General features: G+C 32.3%; 1 protein-coding gene across 2 annotated transcripts; it reads right to left on the bottom strand.

Annotated features, from left to right (window-relative positions):
* Window positions 1-355: 355 nt before the first annotated feature.
* LOC111291646 (DExH-box ATP-dependent RNA helicase DExH6-like) lies at window positions 356-13,202 on the bottom strand. 2 transcript variants are annotated; one of them, XM_022883464.2, is made up of 14 exons: window positions 12,938-13,202; window positions 12,295-12,385; window positions 11,806-12,118; window positions 11,599-11,673; window positions 11,302-11,346; window positions 6,983-7,073; window positions 6,795-6,853; window positions 6,214-6,345; window positions 4,503-4,555; window positions 4,094-4,127; window positions 3,872-3,961; window positions 2,794-3,795; window positions 1,341-2,468; window positions 356-1,188 (listed from the first exon to the last, which is right to left on the bottom strand). In XM_022883464.2, exons 1-14 carry the CDS (start codon window positions 13,020-13,022, stop codon window positions 712-714), a joined length of 3,675 nt encoding a protein of 1,224 aa, XP_022739199.1. In that variant the 5' UTR covers window positions 13,023-13,202; the 3' UTR covers window positions 356-711. The 2 variants fall into 2 exon arrangements, with proteins under 2 accessions (XP_022739199.1, XP_022739200.1); XM_022883465.2 differs by lacking the exon at window positions 12,295-12,385.
* Between the last annotated feature and the right edge of the window lie 3,394 nt (window positions 13,203-16,596).

The raw sequence follows: 16,596 nt of genomic DNA, 5'->3' as shown, positions 1-16,596 counted from the left end.
CTCATTTAAATCAGAATAATATTTTCAATTTAATGATTTTAATCCGAAGATTCAAAAAAAAAAAAAAAGTAAAAATTGCACTAAAATAAGTGATCCCTCCTCTTAACAAAATATTCCGTAAAATATTTTACTACATGCCTGTTGGCAGTTAGTTTGGCACTTTTGTGCTTATTAGTTTACTTGGATTACAATTCTAAAAGAAAAGGAAAGAAAACTACTCTATTATTCATGAAGCCAAGAAAATTTTCAAATGTTTCAAAGAGGAAACTAGTGGATTTTCTTTCCACCATTTACAACTTCCTTGAAAACTCTTTTTTTTTTAATCAGGAGCAACATTAATAATGCATTGACCCGATAAAAGAAAGATTAATTTCAATTAATTTAAATTTAGCAGGAATAGTTACTTGGAACAAGATATTAATTAAGCAGAAAACTTGTCTCACATAAAACGGCTAACTGGACACATTGGTTAGTAGTAATATAATATTCTCTAGTTCATGCAACTATTGATGCCTTATGCTTTAGTGCCCGTGCAGGCTGTGACATGAGCATGTGGTTCGCAAAACGATTCTCAACCAAGGTCACTGGGTAGCTTGTATGGAATGCAAAACCTTCAAAGCACCATCTATCTCCTATTCTGATGAGCCCTTTAGGGCCATCAACTTCACCCTATTTAACCTTCTTGTTTAGGACATATGCATTTTACCACCATCACTGTCTACCGTCTTTGGACTTGGACCTTTTCACACGTTGACGCTTACATGATTCTCCCCTAGGACCCTGTAATTTAGACGCACCTGAACCAGAAGCAACTGATATAGGGCCTTCTGATGAAACCTGATCTAGGCTCCTCCCAACTGACATTACTGTTGATTGTTGGTTGCAACTTGAGGGCTCAATTCCATTTGTTATAGCCTCAACTGCAGGGACCTTGGCTTTCCGGTAAGTTGAAGCATCGAATGGGCTTTGGTTCACAAGTGATAAAAGAAATCTACTCGGAATGGGACCCATACCTTTCCTCCCTGGCACGGGTTTGTTGATATCAGTAGCACGCACTCTCATAGTCAGTGAATCCACAGATTCCAATTGCGTTGAGATGCCAGATAACCCATCATACGATAGAACGCAGGCTATTGCATATATGGAAGCCCCAAGAACAGGAGGAGGAACTTGGCGTGGATGCATTACCTGGAAAAAGTCGACCAAAACATAAGAACAAGCAAAAATAACAGGTTTCAGGGCTGAACAAGCTAAATGTGTTTTAATATTAATCAAAAGAATGTGAAGGTGGGCAAGGTGCATTTTAGCTCTTATATGCGTAAATGGATAGAAGTGCCTACTTTGAATAAGATTGCTGCAGATAATCGTTCTCTCAAGCAGTAGATTTGAGCAACATCAAGTGCTGTTGATCTGAATGAAAGCCACCGATCAACAACTACTATAACAGAATTATCAGGAGAGGACATGACCTTTTCTTCATTTCCACCGGACTTACTAACCATCAACATTTCATCTCCATCATAATCACACACATCAGCATCATCACTTCCATCATCATCATCATCATCATCACCACCACCACCACCACCATCGTCATCATTGTCATTGTCATCAGAGACTTTTGCAGGAGCCACTGCAATCTCTGTTGCAAGAAGTAACAATGGAAGTGGCCCAATGACAGTACAGTTCCTTATGAACATACCCCCATCCCCACGGGTTATTTCATCATATATAATCAACGGGCAATCATCAGATTGCTTAAGCAATAACTTAGAATTAATTGACTGAGAATGTAAACGCACTTTACTGCCACCAGCAGCCTCTACAAAAAATCGTTTACCTTGTCTTGCAGGGAGCATCCTCCCCACCATTGGATATAAACCAGCCACAAGGACTGCATGGACTATTCCAGGGTGATTTGAATTCAGACTACAACTTGATACATCATCCGGAATAAACCCATAACGTATTAGTTCAGCCTGAAGCTGCTTACGCATGCCAAACAGCATATTCATGGTGCTTGATGAGACAAAGTATTGTGAACAAAAACGTCCTTCTAGACCCCTTTGTTTTGCATTCTTCCAACACTCAAAAGCAGCTATGACTGCCAGCTGATCACTTTGTCCACCATACAATGATGCAAGCTCATGCCTAGCAGCAGCAGCCTTCTGTTTTTCATTTGGCCGCATGGGAAGGACAAACGGATCCCTGAAGTCTGAGGCACATGCTAGGGTCAAAGCCGGATCAAGGCAGTTCATCAATATTGCAAAGAAAAGCATCTTGCTTGTCAATGGATGAACAGGAAGATAACCAAGCTTCTCTCCAAGTTCTGTCAGTTCCTCATCATGTGAGAAAGCCCCAATATCTTGAAGAACACTAACTGCATTACGTACACTTTCAGAAACAGGAGGGTCCAATGTCTTTTGCAAGAATTCCTCTACTTTGCAATTTGGGTCAAGTAATTTCACCTACCAATGGGAACAAAATCATGCAACAAACTCTTACATTTCAATTATTTCTTTATTTCAAAGAAAGCAACAGGTAAACCTATTTCTCTTCCTCTGCCCCCCCCCCCCCCCCCACCCCAAACCCTGCTTTTTTGTTTAAAATAAGTAAAAACACACTCACGAGAAAGAAAAGAGGCACAGCCCAGTACATTGGCAGTTTAAGTAAACAAATGTAAAAGGAAGGAAACCAATCAGGTTTATGATAGGAAAACTTTTTTACCATAAATCCCCCATCTTCAATGAGAGAGAAAGAGAGACCTAACAATCACAAAGGGAAAAATATTACCTGTAAACAAAGCTCCTCAATTGGCATTCTCTTAATTTCTGGAACTTGAAAATCCGGCATAGAAGCTGCTCTAAGTTTTGAATAAAGATGATAACAAATTCCAGGCTGACATCTGCCTGCTCGACCCTCTCGCTGCTTGGCATTTGCTTTGGAAACCCATGCAGACTGAAGGGTTGATACATTATTATAAGGATCATAGCTTTTCTCTTTCATTCGACCACTGTCTATAACATAGACAACATCATCAATTGTAATGGAACTTTCAGCAATATTGGTTGAAAGGACAATTTTACGGCAGCCCAGAGGTGGACGTTTAAAGACCTTCTTTTGCTCTGCTGATGGAACCATTGAATGCAGAGGTATTATAACAAATCTAGAAGAATCTTTGAAAAAGTGGTTGGCAAGTAATTTCTCTTTCGTTCTATTTATGTCCTCCCACCCAGGAAGGAAAACAAGGATAGCTCCTTCATTTGAATCAATACATATCTTCATTAATAACTGCCCAATAAGAACAACATCAATAATTTCTGGATCAACAGCCGCTATATACTTATGCAGTAACTGTTGTCCCCCAAAATCATAACAGAGACTTTGCATATGTTTTTTTATTATTTCAGCAGCTTCCTGCTGGTTTCCCTGCTCAGCCCACTCCAAAGCCCTATTCCCATCCTTGGAGATTAGATGGCAGTTCACACCAAATGAGAGGAGCATGCAAACATCATCCACTCTACCCTTTCCAGCAAACACCATTAATGGCGTTAGTCCAGTCAAAGAATGCTGGTAATTATGAACCTTTGACCCTCCTTCAACAGAAACCATATCTAGAAGGGGATCAAACTCATCACTTGACCAAGCCAAATCAATAGCTTCATCTAATGCAACCTTATCTTCTTCTGTTAATTCTGGGTCTTCATCTGGGACACTTGCATTAGCTGAAATAAGATGATTATTGTCTGCAGATTTCAAGATAGAAAGCACATCCTCCAAATAGAAAGCTTTTACCTGAATTAAGAATATCAGAAAATTATGATGTGATTCAAACTAAATAAATAACAGGCAATCGGCGATAGAATTTTACAGGATATGTAAACCCAGGAACACGGATAATTGGGCAACCACCAAAATACTGTGAAAACCGCTCGGCATCAAGAGTAGCACTCATTAATACCTATTGAATTATAAACAAAAGAGGAAAAAACAATTAATTTGCCATCAAAATTTTAAATGATGAACATGTATATTTATTAATGTCTAGAAAATCAGAGCAATATAGCCTGGATACACAAGGGCTAGAACTAACCAGTCGTAGATGAGGATATGAAGGAAGTATATCCCTGCAAATTAACAAAGTCAGAGAAACATTAAAATGTCAAACATGCAATTTAACTACTATTTCATCTTTTAAGACACCATGCCCTTAGGGAAAAAATTAATTAACATAATAATAGGATATATTGCTAAGAATGCAGCTACATTTTTCATAGCCGTTGTGGCTGAATACAAGCAGCTAAGTGACTAGTGGTTGGCCCAGAAAAAGTATGTATACAACTGCCATGCCATACTTATTACACCAAATTGCTTTTAACAAAATGGCACGAATCATAGATCCTAAACAATCTTCAACCTTAAATTTAGACTCATATCATAAGAATATTGCTGTTAGTTAAAGCAAGCAAACAAGGTGAAATTTTGAATCACAGAACATGTACCTGATAATTGCCAACATGAAATCACAGTAGCAGTCCCTTTCATGAATTTCATCCTAGATAATTCAGAAAATTAATAACTACAACTGCAAGCCATCATAACCAAAAGAGGGTGCATGCACATATGAGAACCATAATATATATATATATATATGCCTTTGAAAATTAAATAAATATGGTTGATCAGAAACACTAGAGTTCCAAAGGAAAATAATGAACACTAGACTGAATTATTCAAGATCCCCATTACCCTGTCTACGCCAAAAAAAAGTATTCCATGATTTTTGGACTGAACTAGTCCTAGAAAGGAACTAATTGCCAAGTCCAACACATCTTTCTTGCTTGGAAGGGCCACTATATGTCAATCATCCACCCTATTATTAAAATTTCCAGGTATTGCTGTCTTAGTAATCAATTTTCAAACAGCTCATCCTAGCTTGACAGATGTGGAAACAGAGAACATTTTCCAGTCCTCAAACTCCTGCAGAAACACTAATATGTTTTTTTCTTTTGGGCACCCCTGGGGGAAGAAAAATATTAGGTTGAGAGTTGACACCCAAAAGAAAAAAGGAAAAATAGCAAGAACAGCCAACATGGTGCCTATCATGATCCCTAAAATTCCAAGCAGAGGGATAGGATACAATTTTTAAACAAAGAGTACACGTGGCCAGCAAAGACCCAAAAGCTTTAAATATGAATTTAATATCAAGGAGGGAACAAAAGGAGAAAACTACAGCAAAGTTCTGCATTGGACCAAAGCCAACAGCTGAGAGGAGCTAGTGAAGGCCCTAAAAGTTTGGACAGGAAAGAACAGTAGTGCTTAGAGGGAGATCAAAACTTCAGTTGAGTGGAGGTACTCGGTGGACGTTAAAGAACATTTGTTTTAGGTTTATGGAACTATATTTCTTGTAGTATCTCTAAATGAAAATTTTTGTCCATATAGAAAGACTTAAATTTGAAACATGCCTCTCTTTCTCTCTCTTTTGCTTGTCTTTCTTCAGATTTTCATGTACATGCACTTGAACCACGCACTTCAAATGGAAAAACCAGTAAAAGCCCATTCCATTCATTTTTGCATAGCCTTTTACACAATAACCACTTAGCTTTTCCAGATAAACCCCTGTACCATTAAATACCCCAGAAGGCCCACAATTATATTTCCTTCTAATATAGAGTGGGAAATAAAAGTCAAATATTTGTGAAATTATTAGCATTTTTACAATAAACCCAAGAATTTTCCAGGATTTTAGCAAGGGCAGTTGGTCCCTCAAACCTACATCCCTATCCTAATATAAGTCTGTCCCTACCAAAGGATGCTGGCAATACAAGTGGGGCAGTTGATCCCACTACCCACGTCCCTATCCCAATATAGGTCTATCACTAGTGAAGGGTGCTGGCAATACAAATTTAAAACAGTTGATTCTTATTTGAAAAGAGGAAATGAAACGCTAATAATGTAGAATTTGGCCAGTCTCTTTGCCACATAAATAATGAACAGCTACAAGACCCGAGCGTGTTAAGAATAGGTTCAAAAAGACACCTGAGTTTATGTTGAAATATATTCTTCTCCCCAGCTTATATTAAAAGATTACCCAAAATTTTGCTCAAATTTTCCAATTTAAGAAAGGGAAGAAAGTTTAATCAACAGAAATAATCAGATCTAAGAAATGAAATTTAAGAAAATTTACAAGCAAAACAAGAAGAAATTAAATACCATAATAATGTGAGTCATGTCAGAAATGTCTTCTCTCTTCGACCTACTGTTCGAAACCAGCACCCTCAATAACACCCCATTTGTGCAGAAGACAATTGATGAGTGCCGACCACCTCTACTTTCCAAGCGAATCTTCATAAAAATTCGTAACTTTTAGGAACATGTTATAAACTTTAACTTTTGTCCCATACAAAGCCATGAAAATTCTGAAGACTCATTCTCACAGTAGCTAAATGCAACATTTAGAAACTGTAAAAGATATTTCAGAACAACACAGGCAACAATAAACTGATGGATAAATTTAAAAAAAAAAAAAAGGAAAAAAGCAAGGAGCCACACCGACAAATATATAGTAGCAGGAAATTCACTACCATATAATTTTCCCTAACTACTTAAAGAACTGCCAAAGTTTGAACAAATGGTTCAATGCTTTCGGCTAAGAGTACCTCTGAACCTGTTACCCATTCTTATATGGTTAAAAAGCAGTGACAAGCAAGCAGAAATTTCTCATAAAATGCCATAATTTTAACAAGCATGACTCATAATATGCTTGCATATTTAAAAAGGTTTAGTAACAATACCTTGTATCCAACATCATCTCCAACATTTTCTCCTCTTTCATAAGAGATTCTCTCAGACACTAGACAAAGAAAAGAGCAACAATATAAAGGTTTGCACACCATAAAAGCAGAAGATTAAATGAAGCAAAAGTAAATCAGGAAAAAAAAAATGTAGAACAAGGAATACAACAGGCCTAAGTTATTCACACCTGAAGTAGCTGATATACGCCGAGGCTGAGTGCACAGAATTTTACAGGCCTCACCTTTTCCCCACATATGGTCCAAAAGAAATTGTGGAACCTGGACCATATGTAATGGCAATATAAGTCACAAACCCAAAAACAAAAGAATCCTGACATTATTACTTCATGGAGCAGTGGACCATGTTGCTTAGGCTTGGATTAACGTGCCAGATGCTGGTATATATCTAGATGTTTGACTCATAAATAGCCTTGAACTGAAGACATGAAGATACAGCACAAAAGGATCCAAAAGAAGGACGCAAGTGTAGGGACTCATTTTACATTTACTTAATTTAGTTATAAGGAACTTTTTATTTGTTTATAAGAGTTAAATCTTAATTTAGGTGATGACTGTAAGATGAAGGATGTATTTGTCTCTTTTTATTCATAAGGTTAATGTCAAGTGGGCTAAATTTGAAGGGGAAGTCCGGGATTTCATGGTTGTACATTTGGAAACAAATTGAAAATGGCAAGCCTTGCTATAGGGAATTGGGCCATTTTTATTTGTATAGAGCCCAAAATGTTTAAAGATTAAACCAAAGATGTTTACCCAGTTTATTCAGAGGCACACCTAGAAAAGAAAAGGAAAAACGTTGAAGACTCAACCTGAAGGAAAAGGGCACCAAAAGGCCAGCAACTATTAAACCTTTGCGGGTTTAAGGCCCAAAACCAACTGATGCAGGACAAGTAACTCCAAAACTCAATTTTCAGAAAATCTCAATAATTCAATAATCAAAGTCTCCTAAAACTAATACAACTTAGGTATTTATAAGTAAACTTAAACCCTAATAAAATATAAAATACCATTTATAACCCTAAAGCCTTAACTTGTAGAAGTACAGTAAAATACAAATAAATATAAAATAATATAAATAACCTAAAATAGCTTAGATAAACATAGAGAGTACCATCAAATTCATAAAATATAAAATAGGGTCCTACATAACTTAATATATCTCTGTTCTACATCAACAACCCATGTTGAAAACCCCTTATTTTCTTTTCTCCTCTTCCATTATAGCACATCAAAATGGTTGTTTCCTTCCATATCTATTCAGCCAAGTTCATCCTTCTTTCCTCTCTATTTAACTTGCTCAATCTTTTTCTTTATCTCTTTGATTTCTAGGTTCTCTCTCTGTAACCTCCTGGTAACACTGACTAGAGATCTCTTGCTGGAATGGGGTTTTAGTTGTCTGATGAAAATGATTTTGCAGTGTCAAATACAAATCTCAGATGGTGTCTAGAATTATCTTGTGCGGACACCAATACTTCTCAGTTTTGGACTTGTCCAAGCAAAATAAGCAGGGTAATAATTTAATATAAATGTCCTAAGACTTGTTTCCTCATTAGACAAAAACTAAAAAAAGCAACCTGAGGTAGTTGCAACATTGGTGAAAAAAAAAAAGGTAGTAGCAAAGTAATTGTAATTTCAAGATAGAAAGCAAGGTATGGAAGAGTAGGCCTAATGCTATGAGTTTGCAAGCTTATAGGGGCACACTGAGAGAAAACCAAGAATAAGCCAGTAGGAAAAACTTCATGCACAAGTCACAGGTCTGATCACCAACTGAGAACCTTAGTAGGAAAACCAGAATCATCCAAGTAAGCTTAGAAAAGGCTAGCTTCATGAAAAGATCCCTAGAATTTGGCTTCCAAGTTTCTATCTTTCTAAATTCTTTATTAGTTCACCTCACAGTCATGGGTAGAAAATATGGCATTCTCACACGGTCTCTTATTGCCACTGTAATGTAGCATTTTGAAGCAGGTTCCAAAGGGCCCTCCAAAGGCTAAAGTCTTTACTAATAGTTCTGATGCATTTCATTGAGATACTGAAATGAGCTTTCAACCTGTCCTAGTAGAAGTCAATCCAAGAGATGCTAAAACATTTAGCTTTTATCTCTATAGTAGTAAAGTAAGTAAATTTTAGGCAATAAAAACCAATGATGTAATTCTGGGCCCTATGTTTTAACTTCTAATGCCAGCTTTGATCCTTCTTTAGTGCCCTTATTACCAAGCAAGGGGACCCCTTCCAAAGATGAGAAAAGAGAGGCTGTACTACTCTACCCACACCTATCAGTTTAGTTCTTCATCTTCTTCGTTTATCATCAACTCCTCTCTGCTTAAAATACAATGTTGAGAGTTTCATCATGTTTTCTTTTACCCAAAGCTAACATGAGAGTTTCATCTAGTTGGTTGGTAATGGGAACCATTAAAAAGGACTAATTTACTTGTTTATATGCAACTAATATAGTAGAAGGAGATAACTGCAGCTAGCAAAAAACAATTATAACAAATGTCATTACAGAAGCACAGCAGTTGATTGACCATAAATTCAACTTGCAACGAAATTGAGAATTAATGTAGAGCGGTTAACCAAACATGGACAGGGAAAAAGAGAGTGATAAATATTAGTAATTACTTTTTCAATTTGTGAGTAGTAATATGCTCATATTTCAAATAATTTATGCTATAATGATCCAAGTAATGAGAGATCTAAGCATAAAACTAGTATAAACTGAACCAATCATTGGACCAGCCAATTATTAAATTGCCTAAGTGATGCATTTTTATAAAGCTTCTTAAGATTTAGTTTGTACCCAAAGTGAAAAGTTCTAATAATTACAAAGTCAACATTTGTCTTTCCTTTTTCTCTATTTAGGGCAAAAAAGGATTCGTAAAGTACACTGAAAAGAGGTGTCATGCATGGAAACTGGAAAGGAAGATGTAAAACAAATAAAAGGAAAAGAAAAACAAAAGCACAGTGGGTATAAATAATAGTCAATATGAGATGCCTGAAAGCCAAAATAAGAAAAAATAACTCCTTCGAATCCCAAGAAAAAAAAAGAAAAAAAAAGAAAAAAAAAAAACTACACCAAGCCATCTTATTCTCAGGTGATGGATCCCAAAAAGTAATATAGCCCAAATGCCCCACACAAAAAAAGTGAAAGTAAATTGATGCCTAAAGTAGCATAAGAGTTAATTATACATTTGATACCTGAATCTTGGGAAAATTTACTATTTGCATCTCGGACTTTCAAATCATGTACCATTTTAACCCAAATTTTAACACTGTTAATGCAGCCAGCCCATTTGGTGTGTGAACAATATCATTTAGGTACCAATTTGTACATTTAACATTTTTTAATTTTGGTACCAATTTGTACATTTCACTGCAGTTCAAGTACCAAATGTGTGATTAACTCTTATCACAAATAAAACTGTAAAAAAGACCCATTTTTCCAAGTGAGGATACCAACTTGCCACATGTGAGAAGTCCTTCAATGAAAACATTGTTATATATCTATTACTCAAAGCTTTAAGAGACATTTACTTCAAAATGTCAATATAATGTGAATCATTTACTAATAACTTTGAGGTAGTAAGTACCTCTATAAAAGGAACCGGTTATTGATATTATTCTTTTAAGAGAATGATAATCATATCTCACTTTTGGCTTTATTTAATTGCATACATTATAATATAATTCATTTTTTAATATTGTAATGTTTTCTTTTAGACATTGCAAGTTTTAGATTATTGTCCCCATAGATAAATAGCTCACAATTAGACGTTGATCTCTAAAACAAGGCATCATCCTAAGCATCAAAATATGACCAATAGTAGACAACTAAAGAAAAGCCTTCACTGATCCCAACTTCCAACTTCTACAAAAAATCCTAGAAGTACCATGACACAAAATGCATTAAATTATCATCCATCACCTGGATAATAGAGTTAGGACATGCTGCTCACTGAAGAATGTTCACTCTATTTGTTATTCCCTTTTTCTGCATTATGCTAATCTGTTCACCCTAGTACTTTAATATATAATTTTGACAATGAAGAAATTTAACTTCACATAAAAAAAAATCAATCTAAGTCTAAATTCTTTTCCGACTTACAACTGATGAGAATTTGAGGTACATCAATTGCTAATCACTTCTGAAACCAGTTAAAGCAACCTATGAAGTTACGCAACCAACAAAAGGTGGCTTCAGTTTGCAGCAATAAGCATTTATTGTAGCATAAAAGATTAGAATGTTCTGAAGGACAGTTTCAGCTGCATCTGGAGCCTTAAAACCTGATCATTCTAATTTTACACCTAGTGAAATATAGAAGATTAAATAGGATTTTAGTAGAATTATATTTCATTTTGCATCATGTGAAATACATTATGATTCTGTCTGTGCAGACCAATCAAAAAGGAAAAATGACAGAAAGGAGTACTTTTAAAACAGATAATTTATATTAAATATACCATAAAGAAGACAAAGGAAAGAATTTGTTACCTGCGTGGTCTTTCCACAGCCAGTCTCACCAGATATGAGGACAACCTACATTGGGATTTGGAAGAAACAATAAGCATAACAATATAATATATTCCAACCATCCAACTATGATTAAGAGAGCTGGAAAATATCGATTTCTCATATGGGAAAATAACAACCCATTTGCTTTGGGACAAAGGCAGAAATAAATTGGAGAATATCAAGAAAAAAGCTTTGTATTACTACTATTACATTCTGAAATCTGCGCACCAAGCAGATACATCTTAAAAACAAATACATAGAAGACAAAAAGGTGACCTGGTGAGATTCTACTGTGGATGTAATGGTATCCCTAAATGAAGCAATTGGAAGCTTTGACCTCTCTTCATTAATCTGCATGCATGATGTCAGAAAATTTCTGCTCATAAACTAGAGAAACTACAAAATCCTTCCTTGCTGCATAACATAGACTAAAAAGTAAGCAGCAACCAGCCAAAGTTTCCAAGTCAGCTTGTAAGAGAGAACCTGTCTCAAGTTTGGATCCTTCTCTCTCCTAGATGCAAGGGTTTTAATCTTTTCTACAATATCTGCGTCAGTCATCAATGGCTTGGAGAAAATATCATCTTTCTTTCTTCGTATTTTAGCAGTTTTTCCACTATACTTGCTGATTACTTTCTCTTCCAGCTCTTCATCATCAGGTGGATAATTTATAAATAAGTCCTGCAAAACCATTTTTGCCCCTTCTGAAAATGTCACCTTAGTAAGACTCTCCTTCCCTGTCATATTGTCGATTTTCCCTTTGATTTTGTAGACAGAAACACGTCTCTGGCTCCCACGCCTGAAAAACAAAATTCAGGTCTTAAGAAACCATAATGGAAAACTAAAGTACTTTTTTCTTAAACAGACTAAAGTACGTCATTTACACACAAAGAAAGAATTCCTTAAAACAAGTAATATTTTTAACAGTAATATTAGCAAAATTAGTGATAGATGAGACTAACAATTAACACCTACCCAGAACTTTTGGATTTCATGCCCATTTTCCGGCATGCCTTGTGTACCACTGCTCGCTCTTTATTTGAAAGGTTGGATTCAAATGTATACACTACGTTTAGCATAAAAAAATCAATAAAGTTATTCTAAAAATATTAACGCGAAAAGGATAATACAAGCTACAGCAACTTTACAAGGTATGTTTGATGCATAAGAAGCAAATAACATTCTACAATATCTTTCTATCCATTCTACATTAAAGAGCTAGCAGACCAACTAATCAGCTAAATGATCGAAAAAAGGATCTAAAAGAAGGAATCGTCTGGTTTAAAGTACAAAGATCCCTACAAGCAAACAAGACACAACTTTCTTAAATTCTTGGCATTTTGAAACCAAAATTAGGTTGCTAGCACTAAGTTATAACATTCCCAAACCCCAAATCTTCAATCTCTTCAATTGCAACAAAACAGACATAAATTGTTTTAGTAGCAGCGAACCAGGTCTTGTAATTTTGAAGAATACAATTCAAAGAAAACGAAGAATCAATCTTATAGCTTAAAACAACCAAAACCCAACACACAACAAAAAAAAAAAGCATAAAATTTAGTCTTTCTAAAGCAGCGTATCTTCAAAATTGAAATTTTGAAAAAGATGCAAAGAAAACCTTCATCTTCTGCTTCGCGAAACTTCTCAAGTATCTTGGGTAATCGAATCATCGAGGTTTCAGATACGGTTTTCTTCTTTCCCATCTTTCGCTTTCTTTGTTTTTCTTTTTCTTCTTCTTTTTCAAGTTAATGGTGAAAGTAAATTCAGTGTAAAGGGCCGAATAAATGAAGAACAAAAAAAAAAAAAGGAAGAAAGAAGAAAAGTGTTCGGAGATGAGGGGAGGAGGCGCTGCTTTGCTCTACTTGGAGTTGCACTCTCTTTCCATTTTGTTTAGGGTCATTTGGGATGAATTTATTTATTTGTTTGTTTTCAAAATTTTGTAACATGTATTACATAAACTAGTATTATACCCGCTGATCAACAATTTTTTGTTTTGTAATCTTATTTATCGGTTTTTTTTTTTCTTATAAAATTTATTTAATTAAAACAAAAAAAAATGTAAATTTTTTTTTTTAAACTAAGGAAAATGGTATGTCATATTTCAATTAATTTTTTTCTTATAAATTTTATCTAATTAAAAAATAAAAAATTTTCTATAAAAATTACTTTTTATCATATTAAAATGGATCCAATATGAATTATTTTCATATATTTATTAATTTATTTTTTTATTATAAAATTTATTTAATTAAAAATTAAAAAATGGAAAAGAAAGAAAGCCAAATGGGTGTCAAATAGACACGTTTATTAGCCTTCTCTTTCCATAAAATTAATTTAATTTAAAAAAGCATAAAATAAAATAAAAAGGAAAAGGAAAAAGAAAAAGAAAAAGAAAGAAATAATGAATAGATAAAAGAAAAAAGAAAAAAATAAGAAAAATGAAGCAAATGACTTTACATTTAATGTACATTAAATATCAACCAGATCATAAAAAAATTATTTTAAAATTTTAAAATATTTATTAAATATAAAAAATATATAAAAATAATAATAATAATAAAAAACAAATATATTGCATAGCATTGGTATCAAGTGAGTCCCATATAAAAAAATTTTCACCTTTAAAAAAATTTACAAAAAATTTTAAAAGAGAAAATAAAAAGAGAAGCTAAAATAAGAATAAAAAGAAAAAGAAAAATTGGTATAAAGTGGGTACAACTTTTAAAAATTTTAAATAAAAAATTTTGTTAAATATAAAAAATTTTAGAAAAAAAGTAAAAAAAATAAAAAAGTTAAAAAAGTTTTAAAACTAAAATTAAGCAAAAAAATAATAATAATAAAAGTGCCACGTGACATAGAGTTGACTTTCATATAAGAGCAAAATTTAAGTAATGGAATTTTTTTTAGAAGGATAAAAAAAAAAAAAGCTTAGTAAAGTTGGTCCAACCTTAAAATATTTTAAATTTTTACAAAAATATTTCTAAAAGTTAAAAAAAATCAAAAAAAATTTTGAAAAAAATATTTTAAAAATCTTAAAAAGTAAAGAGAAAATGAAAAAGAAAAGAAATTAGAAGAAGCACCAAGTGACACATATATGATGAGGCACTATTTATTGTACATCAAGAAGATTTATATTATAAATAACAAAAAATAAAATAAAATGAAAAAATGAATTAAATGACTTAACATGTAACATACTCTTCATATCAAGTGGGTTTGAAAAAATAAAATATAAAAAATTATTTATTAAATATATAAAAAAAGAAAAAAAAAACATATGATATACAATAGATATCAATTGAGTCCCAAAAAATAAATTTTTACAAAAATCTTTATTAAATATTTTTTAAAAAAGGAAAAGTTAAAAAGGGTAAAAAAAAAGGAAAACAAAAAAGATAGTTTGGTATAAATGGATCCTACACATAAAAATAAAATCATTAAAAATATATTTTTATAATTTTAAAAATATTATTAAATATTTAAAATAGGAAAATTAAGGGTGAAATACAAAAAGTAAAAATTTTGGTATAAGTGAGTCTTCCACATAAAAATAAAATTTTTAAAAATTTATATATTGGATTAAATAGATAACAAAATATATATTTTTATAAAAAAATTATGGAATGGCTTGGGCCAAAACATCCTAAATCCATTTTTTAACTCATCCCCGCTTTTATATAAGAAATAGACTAAACTTGATTCGATATTGATTTTTATAAAAATATCTATATCAAATCAAGATAAATCGAAACCTATTAGATACTAATTTTTTTGTCAAACAAAAATGTTATGGGTTAAAATTTTCTTATTTTGCCATTTCCATTCATTATTTATTTTTCAAAATTTATCTAATTAAAAAAATGAAAGTAAAAAAAAAAAAACTCAATTAGAGATGACACATGGATACCTACATTGACCTCTTATTATCACAAAATATATATAATTAAAAAAAATCTAAAATAAAAAATTATAAAAAGTAAAAAATTAAAAATTAAAAATTAAAAAAAAAAGGCTTACAAAATATACCACAGTCACATTTGAATTGAATTTATAATATTGATTTCTAAAATTAAAGTATTAAATAATAATTTTATTAATATAATACACATATAAACAAATTTTTGGTATAAATGGATTCCACACATAAAAATTAAAATCTTTTAAAAAATATTTTTTTAATAATTTTAAAAATATTTATCAAATATTTGTTTAGAAAAAGAAAAAGTTAAAAGGTTTAAAAAAGAAAATAAAAAATTGATATTAATGGGTCTTGCATTTAAAATAAATTCTTTAAAAATATATAGTTTATAATTTTAAAAAATATTTGTTAAATATTAAAAATAATTTAAAAAAAAGTGCCACGTGACATAATAAGGAAAAAACACTATATCCATTCATAAGTAACTTTAATTATATAGTTGTAATAATTCTTTTGTCTTTGATTTTGGTGTGGTTACGATACGTGATGCTTACATGGCTCTCTTTTTTTTTTCTCTTTTTCTTCTTAATACAAGGTATTTTTTTTCTCTTACTTTTTGGTTTAGTTTTTTCCCTTTTGCTAGTGCCCTCAAGTTTTTTTCTCGCTTGTTTCCTTTTTTTCATAAGTTTTTGGGTTGTTGCAACTTCAATTTTATGTTTCGTTTTTCTTAATTTCTTGCTATTTTTCTCTAATTTTGATATATTTTTTGTATTTCGTCTTACATGCTCGTTCATCTAATCTTTTATTATGTCATAATTCTTTTTTTCTCTAATTTTGGGTTGATTTTTTATATCTTAGGTTGCTTCTCCCTTCATCTCATCTGCTATTATCTCATAATGTTGATTTTTTTTAGTGCTTTTAGTTTTATTAATTTAGTTTCTATAATATGTTTTATTTGGGTGATAATTGTTTAAAGGTTACCATTCAGTATAAGTTTTTTTGGTCACTTTGATTTTTTTTATTCAAATGAAGACAGGGTTAGTGTATTATACATGCTTATATATTCTTTGCTTGGGTGTGGTCTCTGTTTGGTTGTTTTTCTATTTAGGCAATGCACCATTTCAGTCCAACTACTCACTATTTCAACCTTTATAGTTCATGATGTAATGATATTATTGTGTTGTTTGTAATCTAGATTGTTTCTTTATTTTGCATTTTTCATATTCTACTTTCTATGTTCTCCATTTATTTTCTTATTTTGGGTCTAATTCTTATTTTGCTTTGAGCATTATTTTTTGGAGGGTTTTTAGATTCGTTTGGTATGTATATATTTAGTTTTATTATTATTTTTTCACTTG

The sequence above is a fragment of the Durio zibethinus genome, chromosome 10 (assembly GCF_047325235.1).
Source record: "Durio zibethinus cultivar Kanyao isolate XHJ-2024 chromosome 10, ASM4732523v1, whole genome shotgun sequence".
Taxonomy (NCBI): Eukaryota; Viridiplantae; Streptophyta; class Magnoliopsida; order Malvales; family Malvaceae; genus Durio; species Durio zibethinus.
This window is presented reverse-complemented; position numbering and strand designations above follow the sequence as displayed.